General features: G+C 44.3%; 1 protein-coding gene across 1 annotated transcript in view; it reads right to left on the bottom strand.

The window, feature by feature from the left end:
- Nucleotides 1-346: 346 nt before the first annotated feature.
- The window catches only part of LOC138288533 (pinopsin-like), a 106,937-nt gene continuing 95,219 nt past the window's right edge, over nucleotides 347-12,064 (bottom strand). Inside the window, exon 4 of the mRNA XM_069230065.1 lies at nucleotides 347-627. Within this exon, the coding sequence (XP_069086166.1) occupies nucleotides 493-627 (135 nt within the window). The 3' untranslated portion in view covers nucleotides 347-492. The remainder of the gene's footprint in view (nucleotides 628-12,064) is intronic.

Genomic DNA, 12,064 nt, shown 5'->3' on the forward strand with positions numbered 1-12,064 from the left:
AGTATTATTTGTAGGGGTTTATGATTGTTAGTCTTTTTGTCCCCCACAAATAGACACATTACCCTAGAAAAATATCCTGCAGATGTGATCAAATAACCAATCAGCGAGTCTGTTATTAATTGTACTTTGAGCCAGGTTAATCACTGATTGCCATACCATTTATAACTGTCAAGTTAAGTCTCTTTAAAGTTAACCTCAATTTCCTTCTCAGTTGAGTACTTGGACTTTCATTTTTCCTCTTTCCTGACACCTGCTTCAAAATAACACTTCAGCCATTGAAATTTACTGGTGATGTTTATTGAGGTACTATTCACTAATTAAGCCATTCATTGTTATTGTAGTGAGTATAAACTTTATTACCATTGCATGTTAAATACAGCTAATAGAGCAGTTCCAAACTGGGACCAAATTTAACAGATTTTTATTTTTCTTGTTTTTGTAGTTTAAAAATGTCCATGTGAACTATTGCATCTCATAGTCTTTCTGTTTGTTTCAAGCAGGAGCCACCTGGTTGATTTTGCAGGGTGTGTCACACTCAGCAGGAGCAGTTGAGCAGATGCTATCTTCTTGCAATTTCACCAAACGAATGTGGCCACAGGTGATACACTCAACAGCACACTCTCGAAACTGCAGATGAGATAGTAGAAAATTCAGTTTTTGTTACTTGATGCCTTTTGTCGAATTTGAACATCTACCTTGGAGATACTGCTTTGCAATTAAACAATATATTTATAAATATGGATATCAAAATATGCTTAAATGTATTTCTTTAATTCCACTCAAGCAGATTCTTTTAACCCCTACTACTGATAGGGAGATTAATATAGTATTAACACTTTGTGAACTGTTTTGAAATACAGCACAATAAATGTAAGGTAATTATTTACATATATATATATATATATATATATATATATATATATATATATATATATATATATATATATATATACTAAGAAAATGTAATCATAGATAACCCTAAGAAAACATTTTTGCTCTTATATATAGAGAGTTCAATAGGCTTCTTTTATCAACAAGTTTTCCCAAGAGGAATCATTTCTACTAGAAACCAAAAAACATAGGATGCATATGATCATTTGTAATCACAGGGTATAACAGCTCAGTAAACTAATGAGTTCTCCTTAGAGGAAATTGTTACTTTAAAAAAAGGCACGTCGTATTAGCATCTCACTTACCCTGGCAATGTTTAGCAGACTGGAGCAGTGAAATTTAGTGAAAGTCACTAACACACTGTATTGTGCTCAGCCTTACATTCTGTAGTTTTGTGTGCATTCTTATACTTGCGCACAGATTTCACAATACTAACCATTCTTAATGACATGCCAAGAAAACAAAGTCATTATTACTATAAATTGTATGGTTGATTGAAACTCTGGCTCTCATTATGAGTGGCCTATTTTATTCTGATCTGAGAGCAGGGATCAGAATCACAAGAGTAGCTGTACTTGCCTCACCCCCTGCTATTTACCAAGGAAAAATGCCCTGTACATACAGACATGTGGATTTTGTTGCAGAAATCACCAAACCCCACACATTGGAATGAGAAAACGCATGATGGACATTATTTATGAGACACAGTACGTAGGTGTCCCTGGGTTTTCAGTTTTTATTTTCCTGATAAATAACGTATCCCCTACTGGAACAGCCATAAAGACATCCTTAATTGAGGTCAGTGATCTCATGGAAAGTATATTATTATTATTTTTACTTTGCATTCTCTACCTAGCCCTGTTAACTACTGTATTTCCCTAGTATCCATACTTTTGCTTATATTGTAGTGGCATGACAACGTAGCTGATGCAATGCTATTGTGTATACAGTGTACAGCATTATACATTTTAAAGATTTAACCAAAATAGAAGCATGTTATAAATGCAACCTCTCAATAAGGTTGGTAACAGATTAGAGATAACATTTGTCTTTTAGATTATTCAGTAGCAAACCACCTATCTGTATCAAATACTATGATCTTAGTAGCTAAGTAATCACTCAGTCACAAGAATGCATAAATATTTCTCAGTTTTCTTAACAAACATATGTGTACCTTTCAAGGAAAAAGATTACTCTTTGTGATAGATCAAACTTGGGTAGGTCAGCACCCTTTTCCATTCCTTGAATGAGATAAAGAAGCTAATTGTATTAGCCCCTAACTGAACTGTGTTATTTGGCTTTTTATTTATACTTTATATTTACAGGGAGTGCAGAATTATTAGGCAAATGAGTATTTTGACCACATCATCCTCTTTATGCATGTTGTCTTACTCCAAGCTGTATAGGCTCGAAAGCCTACTACCAATTAAGCATATTAGGTGATGTGCATCTCTGTAATGAGAAGGGGTGTGGTCTAATGACATCAACACCCTATATCAGGTGTGCATAATTATTAGGCAACTTCCTTTCCTTTGGCAAAATGGGTCAAAAGAAGGACTTGACAGGCTCAGAAAAGTCAAAAATAGTGAGATATCTTGCAGAGGGATGCAGCACTCTTAAAATTGCAAAGCTTCTGAAGCGTGATCATCGAACAATCAAGCGTTTCATTCAAAATAGTCAACAGGGTCGCAAGAAGCGTGTGGAAAAACCAAGGCGCAAAATAACTGCCCATGAACTGAGAAAAGTCAAGCGTGCAGCTGCCACGATGCCACTTGCCACGAGTTTGGCCATATTTCTGAGCTGCAACATCACTGGAGTGCCCAAAAGCACAAGGTGTGCAATACTCAGAGACATGGCCAAGGTAAGAAAGGCTGAAAGACGACCACCACTGAACAAGACACACAAGCTGAAACGTCAAGACTGGGCCAAGAAATATCTCAAGACTGATTTTTCTAAGGTTTTATGGACTGATGAAATGAGAGTGAGTCTTGATGGGCCAGATGGATGGGCCCGTGGCTGGATTGGTAAAGGGCAGAGAGCTCCAGTCCGACTCAGAAGCCAGCAAGGTGGAGGTGGAGTACTGGTTTGGGCTGGTATCATCAAAGATGAGCTTGTGGGGCCTTTTCGGGTTGAGGATGGAGTCAAGCTCAACTCCCAGTCCTACTGCCAGTTCCTGGAAGACACCTTCTTCAAGCAGTGGTACAGGAAGAAGTCTGCATCCTTCAAGAAAAACATGATTCTCATGCAGGACAATGCTCCATCACACGCGTCCAAGTACTCCACAGCGTGGCTGGCAAGAAAGGGTATAAAAGAAGGAAATCTAATGACATGGCCTCCTTATTCACCTGATCTGAACCCCATTGAGAACCTGTGGCCCATCATCAAATGTGAGATTTACAAGGAGGGAAAACAGTACACCTCTCTGAACAGTGTCTGGGAGGCTGTGGTTGCTGCTGCACGCAATGTTGATGGTGAACAGATCAAAACACTGACAGAATCCATGGATGGCAGGCTTTTGAGTGTCCTTGCAAAGAAAGGTGGCTATATTGGTCACTGATTTGTTTTTGTTTTGTTTTTGAATGTCAGAAATGTATATTTGTGAATGTTGAGATGTTATATTGGTTTCACTGGTAATAATAAATAATTGAAATGGGTATATATTTTTTTTTGTTAAGTTGCCTAATAATTATGCACAGTAATAGTCACCTGCACACACAGATATCCCCCTAACATAGCTAAAACTAAAAACAAACTAAAAACTACTTCCAAAAATATTCAGCTTTGATATTAATGAGTTTTTTGGGTTCATTGAGAACATGGTTGTTGTTCAATAATAAAATTAATCCTCAAAAATACAACTTGCCTAATAATTCTGCACTCCCTGTAGTGTTAGAAATTGCTGTCTCTAGTTGGCAGTAGTATGCACCATGTCCAAGTAGGGACCACAATCCATGCCAGGGTAAGTCAGATACACAACCTAAATTAGCCTGTGCTCAGCCTCTGATAGCTTAGCACAGAGCTGTCAGGCTTAACTTAAGAGGCAATATGTAAAGTATTTGTGCAAAACTTTATAACAGTAACACAGTGAAAGACACCACAAAAAGACTAAACCACAGTTTAGAAAAAGGAATAATACTTATCTGAGTAAAACAAGACCAAAACAACATGAAATCTAATAAGTAGAAGTCAAGATCTCAACGTTTAAAGAATAAATGTGAAAACAGTGCTTAGAAGTCACTAGCGGTCAAAAGGTTACTTGAGGTTGTGAGGGACCGGGTCAAATCCAAAACCCAGGCTGACCGTGATGGAGGGCAGGCTGGCTATAGAATCCAAGCAGGGTCCACTGAAACAGTACCTTTGATGGAGCAATGCATCGATGGTGAGGGCACAATCTTACTTCATACGTCTGCCACACTGGGGGAACTGCATCATTTTCAGGCTCTATGTAAGTGATTGCAATACATCGTCGTTGGGCCATGCAAAGCATCATTATTGAGCCGTGCAGTCAGTGAATGCACTGTTATTGGGCAGCCACTGCGTCACTGGCAATGAGCGTTGAGCTGATTTTACTCCCGCACTTGGGGCGAGGAAACGGTCTTTGGAGGTTTTAGCTGCAGAATCCACTTCTGAGGCACAGCACTGAAGAGGGACACCTCAAGCAAGGGTAGGACTCACAGATGGCAGAGTCCAGCAGCACTAGGAGAGTTGCAGGCAGTCTTTGATGTCCCATGGACTTCTGCCAACTAGAGACTGCAATTTCTAACATTGGTGATCAGTGGTGAGGATAAGACTTTTATTTGTGCAGAGCATTACAGTAATTTGGTGCATGCTACTACTCACACTTAGCCCAATTCGAATTAATTGTCTCAGTGCCCCAATGGCAATTTTTCCCTACTCTCTTCAGTTTGCATTTTTCAATGCTCCCTAATTTCCATTTTGGATTTTTGCTCTAAATCATGTCTCTAGTTGTGAATTACACTGTGGCCCAGCGTCAAAGATTTCTGTTACCGTTTTGGGCTGCCTGCAAGGAACAAAAAGGCAGAATTTCAGAAGGCACTGAGAGCCTAATCGGAAACCCATGCTGTAGCAAATAAGAATGCTTGAGGAGACTGAGGAAGAGCTGAATGTGGAGGATGATTTGGACCTGGGTCTGAGTGGAGGCCTTGGACTGCTGTTTGTTGGGGATGTGAGCAGCTTACTTCCAGGAATGAGGGCTCCTTCCAGGGCAGAGACAGTGTGTCATCCAAATGTCTGCCCCATACCAGCTGTGGAGGACAGAAGGGAGGAGAGAAAGTATATCTTGAAACAGTCTGAGCTCAGATTTGAGGGAAAAACAAAGGCAACTGGCCATAGAAGAGGAGGAGAAAATTATAAAATTGGCCTTGGTAGAGAGAAAGTTGATGTTGGCTCAGGAGCTGAACCTGAGAGAGCTGGACATCAAGGCCAGACAGATTAAGTCCAACAGTAATGGTGGAAGCAATTCTTCTGTGCCCGCTAGGGTGCACATACCCAAGAATCTGGTGTCTGAATTTGTGGTGGGGACGAAATCGACAGATGGTTGGAGGCCTATGAAATTTCCCTACCAATGCACAAGGCCCTTGTAGCAGATTGGGGGGTTGAGTTTGTGGAACACCTCCCTGTTGAAGGGATGAATGCTTTCTTGGCCCTGACAGGGAGTGACAAGTCGATGTATCCCTCCATGAAGGAGACTCTAATCAGCAAGTCTGGTCTGACCCCAGAGAAATATAGTTAGAAATTCAGGGATAGTCAAAAGATTTTGCAACAGACCTGGGTAGATTGTGTGGATTATTTTTGCAAGGCACTGCGTGGTTGGGTGAGGGGCAGTGAGGTAAAAGATTATCAGGGGTTTTACAGTTTGTTTGCAACAGAGCACCTGCTGAGTCTTTGCTTTCCAGGTCTGAACCTGCACCTTGTTGATAGGAAGGTCACTGACCCCAGAGAGCTTGCCAAGAAGCCAGACCGGTGGGTTAGCACCCAGGTCCCTAATAAGGTACCTGGTGGGAGTGGGGGGAGGGAATCACACTAGGGGTGGGCAGGGTCCTCACCAGAAGGACGAGGGAGGACAAAAAGCAAATGGAGTTCTCCACAGGGCCCAAACTAGTTCTGCGGGACAGGGTTCCCTCCCCCTTCTGAGAAAAAGAAACAGTGGTTCCCTGAGAACAGGTCTGCAGGGAAGGCTCCTGTAAAGTGTTTTGAATGTCATCAGGAAGAGCACTACAAGGGAGATACCAAGTGTCCCAAGTGGGCAGTCACTGGGGCTGGCGAGTGTAGCGCTTGCGGCGGTGTTGGCCCTGAATAGTGCTCGGGAGGAAGTAGAGTTAACCCCAATCTTCCTGGGCGATAGAGAGATGATCCAAAAAACCTACATGGCTGACAATACTAAAAAGTGCAGTCAATGGGTGTCCAACAATGGGCAGAGGGTGGAGTCTCTGAGAGACACAGGAGCCAGCATGACAACCGTCAGGTGTAATCTGCTGTCTTCAGAGCAAGTCGTCCCTAACACATTCCACCAAGTTGTTGCTGCTGACAACTGTGAGAGCCATTACCATGGGCTCTGGTTCCCTTTGAGTGGGGGGGGGGGTAGTTTCATGCTCTTTGAGGGTAGCTGTGAGTCCATCCATGCCTGTAGATTGTCTGCCGGGTAGTGACCTGGAGCACATCAACTGGAAAGAGGTGGAGCTCAGGTCACACTTGGAGATGATGAGGTTAACTGAGTGGGTGTGCCTGACCACATGGTCCATGACAGCTCGAGAGGGTCATAAGAAGGAGCTGGAGCCTGAAACTATGGCCCCAAGTCCTGCCAAGAAGAGGAAGGGCAAAGGGCATAGGAATCCCACTCCTAAGATTCCCACGCTCTGGGAGGAGTCTGACCTTGAGGGGTCACCTTGTTACTTACAGGGGCAGACAGAGCCAAACTAGGGAACTTGCCTGAGCTGTCCCACTTGCAACAGGAAGGAGGTCCCTCCAGAGAGGAGTTCTGCAAGGTGCAAAGAGAATACTCTACTCTTGTGGGCCTTCATCAGCGGGTGGTTGCCCAGGCAGCTGGTGGCGTGTTTAGCAAGCACCTGATTTACCTGGAGAATAGTCTCCTGTATAGTGAGCCTAAGCCTTGTGCAATTCGTGAGCTGGTAGTCCCGCAGTGCTACAGATCCTTCCTACTGGGTATGGCTCATCATGATGTGCCACTGGCAAGTCATTTGGGGCAGGACAAGACCTTTGACAGGCTTGCCACCCAAATCAATTGACCCCAAAAGAGGAAGATCTCTTCTGCATACTGTAGGTCCTGTCCTTCATGCCAGGCAAGCGGCAAGTCAGGGAGAAGTGTAAGACCCCCTACAACCTTTACCAGTTGTTCGCACCCTGTTTGAACGGTTGGGCATTAACGTTGTGGGGCCTCTAGATCCCAAGAGAGCCATAGGCAACAGATTTGTTCTGGTCTTGGTGGACCAAGCCACCAGGTACCCAGAAGCTGTCCCTCTGAGAACAGTGACTGTGCCTGTCATGGCCAGGGAACTGATGGGGATCTTTACCCGTGTGGATTTCCCCAAGGAGGTGTTATCTGACCGGGGTATCAACTTCATGTCCAATTACATGAAGGCCATGTGGAAGGAGTCTGAGGTGACTTATAAGTTCGCCACTCCTTACCCCCCAAACCAATGGGTTGGTTGAAAGGTTCAACCAAACCCTGAAGGGCATAATTATGCATCTGCCCGAAACCATGAGGCGTAAGTGGGGCATCCTCCTGCTATGCCTGCTGTTCACCCACAGAGGAGGTACTGCAGAAGGGGGCTGGCTGTAGCCCTTTTGAACTGATGTATGGACAGACTGTAATGGTGGTATGACAAGGATGTCACTCTGGTGGAGTTTCAGCCTGGCCAAAAAGTGTGGGCCATGAAGCCCATGGAGTCCCGTGCTCTGTAAGACTGCTGGTCTGGGCCCTCTGGGGTTAAGGAGCGGAAGACTGATGTCACCTATCTGGTGGACCTCAAACTAGACACCTCTTGAGGGTTGTACATGTTAACTGCCTCAAACCCCACTTTTAGAGGTCTGAGGGGATCATGCTCTTGCGTATTTGATAATGGGGTGGAAGAAGAGAGTGAATCTCTCCCCAACCTCCTGCTTTCCAAAGAGTAGGATGGGTTAGTGGTGGGTGTCAACCTCTCCCCTACTCTGACCCCAGATCAACAGAGCGTCTGCCGCCATTTGTTGGGGCAGATTGCATCTTTATTCTCCCTTACCCAGGGTTCACGACATGGTGCATACATGATATTGACACTGGGGACAGTCCTTTTTTAAAGAATAAAATTTACAGGTTGTCTGAAAAGGTGAGGGTTAACATCAAAGAGGAGGTCTCCAAGATGCTGCACTTGGGGTTACTGAGCATTCAAATAGCCCTTGGTCCAGCCCAGTGGTGCTGGTGCCCAAGGCTGCCCCATCAGTTGTCACACTCCGGTTCTGTGTGGACTACCCTGGGCTCTATGTGACCACCAGGACTGATGCACGGCCCATCCCCAGAGCTGATAAGCTCATAGGTCAGCTTGGAGCTGCTAAGTTCTTCAGCACATTTGACCTAAAGTCTGGGTACTGGCAGATTGCTTTGACCAATGGGAGAAAAGAGAGATCTGCATTCTCTGCACTTCCAGTTACGGTTCATACCCTTTGGGTTAAAGAATGCCCCTACCACCTTCCAGAGGTTGGTAAATCAGGTCCTAGCTAGACTGGAGAACTTCAGTGCCACCTATCTGGATAACATTGCGGTGTTCAGTTCTAACTGGCTGGACTACCTGTGCCCCCTGAGGGAAGTGCTTCAAGCTCTGAAGAGGGGCAGGCCTGACTATCAAGGCCACTAAGTGTTAGATAGGGTAGGGTTGTGTGGTCTACTTGGGACACCAAGTAGGAGGTGGCAAGGTACAGCCCTTGCAACCCAAGACTGACACCATTCTGTAATATCCAGTGAGTCCTAGGACTCACTGGATATTACAGGAGATTCATCAAAAGAATGGCACCATTTTTGCACCCTTGACATAGCTGACTTCCAAGAAGCTACCATGTCAGGTGATCTTGACAGAGGCATGCCAGAAAGCTTTTAATGCCCTAAAGGAAGCCATATGCACGACACCCATTCTCAAGGCCCAGATTTCTCCAAATAATTTATTGTTCAGACAGACACCTCAGAGCTTGGCCTAGGGGCTGTGCTTTCACATGTAAAGGAAGAGGGTCTGGATCAACCCATAGCTTTCACTAGTAGGAGGCTACTTCCCAGGGAAAAGACGTGGGGCATGATTGAAAAGGAAGCCTTTGCTGTGTTCTGGACACCGCAGAAGCTAAGGCCATACCTGTTTGGCACTAACTTTCGGGTTCAGACAGAAAACAGGCCCCTCAGATGGTTAATACAGATGAGGAGTGAGAATCCCAAACTGTTGAGGTAGTCCATCTCCCATCAGAGAATGAACTTTACTGTGGAACACCGCTCTGGGACAGACCATGCCAATGATGATGGTCTTTCCAGGTTCTTCCACCTTAGTGAATAGAACTCCCAAGGGGTTGAGTATCTCCCCCCCACTTTCAGCAGTGGGGCACATGTTAGACCTGGCATCCATGGTTGGTTTCCCCAAACTTTTTGCCCTCTGACCTCTTATTTTTCTGACTCATTTCTGCTGGCTTTTAAGATTATGGCCACTTTACCACTGCTGACCAGTGCTAAAGTGCAGTGCAGCTGCATTGTACTTTAAACATGGTAACATTGGCTTCTCCACAATTGGCATAATTAATTTACTTGTAAGTCCATAGTAAAATACACTATATGTGCCCAGGGCCTAAGCCTGCAGCACTAATTGTGCCATCCAAAACAGTCACCTTCCAAACATGTCTCAGGCCTGCCACTGCAGAGCCTGGGCGAGCAGTTTTGAATTTCAATTTAGACCTGGAAAGTGTACCCATTTGCCAGGCTGAAACCTTTCTTTATGTTACATGTAAGTCACCCCTAAGGTAGGCCCTAGACCAAGGGCAGGGTGCACTGTATTTAAAAACTTGGACATACACTTTTTGAAGTTTAACAAGTCCAGATAGTGAGAAAGTCTTAAATTCATTTTTCACTATGGCAAGGCCTATCTCTCCGATATGAAAACATTGGGGTTACCATAAAACATCTTTTCTTTGTAATTTCCAATTTGGAAAAGATAGAGGCATGGAGTTTGGTGTCTCTGGACTCACAATTTAAATTTGCAACTTATGGTGAAGTCGGATTTTAAATTGCAAATCTGAAAATGCCACTTTTAGAAAGTTGGCATTTTCTTACTTTAGCTGTTTGATGCTTTGTGCCTGTTTCTGCTCACATCTAGGGTGGGGTGACAGCTGGGCTTTGTGTATTCCTCAAAGACAGCCACACACATTGGGAGCTCAGGTGTGACCTTATGGGTGTTGATGGGCCATCCTGAGCAGGATGGGAGGGAGGAGCTAGGCACAGTCTCATTTAGACCTGAATACGCTGTGTTCTGTATACACACACTAGGCCTGCATAACCGCCTGTAGTGAGTCCGGAGCCTGGGCAGGAAGGTCTGGGACTCTGAGCACTTGAAAGGCTTGCCTTTGATGCCCCCCGCATCAAAGGCACAACTGGGTATAAGTACTGGACCTCAGACACCACCACTTCAGTACACTTCTGGACATGTGGATACTCTGCCAGGAATAAGGACTGCTGTGCTGCTGAAGGCCTGTAACTCTGCTGGACTGCTCTTTGCTGGACTCCTGCTTTGCAGTGCTGACCTGTGTCTGCTGCCCTCTTGCCTGGAAGTGAGAAGGACTAGACCTGAATCTCCCCAACCCAGAACCCAGAGTGATGCAAAGGGCTAGTTGGCTGGCCTCCTGATCTGAAGTCCCAAGGGGATAACAGACTTCCAACCATCCTGCAAATGGACTGTGAAAAATGTGTCTGTCCTGCAAAGTGGTGCCATCCTAGTCCTTGGAAGTGAGTCTATGGTGCTTACTCCCATGGAACAGGCCCAACCAATGCTGCCGGAGCAGAATTGATGCATCGCTGGTGGTGCGTGGAGAAAACTGACGCATCACCTTTACTGCATGGGTTGGAACAGGCCCAACCAGAATCACATTGCTGCTGTACCTTACACCTCAAAACCAGTGCATCGCCTTTGGAACCAACACTGATTTTTTTGTTTTTTTTGTTTCAGGGCAAGGTCCTCACATACCAATCAACAGCTGCCTGATTAAACGGCACTGCAGTTGGAGGTGGTGAAATCCCCATGAGCCAGGTGGGAAGGGTAACTGGGGGCAGCCTCATAAATAAAATAGGAATTACCTCAGGGAAAAGTCTGGCGTCAAAAGTGTATCAGTGTTTGCCCCGCTGTGAAACATCTGCAGATCCAATGGGGTAAGTAAAACTTTACCTATACTTGTGATATTTGCAAAATACCTCCTAATTTTAAATGTCCCACCTGTGAAATGACATTGAAGAAAGTACTACAAGATTTGAATTGCTTTAGAGACTAGTTGGGATCCGGCTCTCAGTCCTCATATTGCTAACACTGAAATTAAGGTGTTGGGTAAGGAGATAAGACATTATTTCATCAACACGAGATCTCTGGTTAAACATCACTTGGAAATATTTGAACTGATTGACTCTAACTCCCCTGATATATTGTTTCTTACCTGAACCTGGCTATCAGACGTTTGTGGAACTGACGTCGAGGCAGCAATACCAACAATTTACAAAATCAATAGAAAAGATAGAGAAGGCAGAAAAGGAGGAGATGTGGCCATTATTTATAAAGACACCCTTACATGATCAGTATAAAATGAAGACATTCTTTTTTCGTTAGGATTCACTTTTTTCTATTAAAACCAGTGCAAGCACATATTTTTCAGGAACCCTAATCTACCACCCCCTAGGAACTAGACACAATTTTAACAATGCCATAGAGGATTTTATTGGCCATGCAATAGTCCTATTTTCCAGTTTCATCTTACTGGGAGATTTCATGTTCAATATTGACTCTATAGAGGACCCTGCTACTTCTAAATTAATAGATGGATTTGCAGCGCTATGCTTTAAACAGTTCATAAAAACTCACACTTTTCCAGTGGGTAATATTCTTGACTCTATCTTTGCTAATCATACCCTCAGAAAGACTTTATT

This window comes from Pleurodeles waltl, chromosome 4_1, assembly GCF_031143425.1.
Source record: "Pleurodeles waltl isolate 20211129_DDA chromosome 4_1, aPleWal1.hap1.20221129, whole genome shotgun sequence".
NCBI classification, from domain to species: Eukaryota; Metazoa; Chordata; class Amphibia; order Caudata; family Salamandridae; genus Pleurodeles; species Pleurodeles waltl.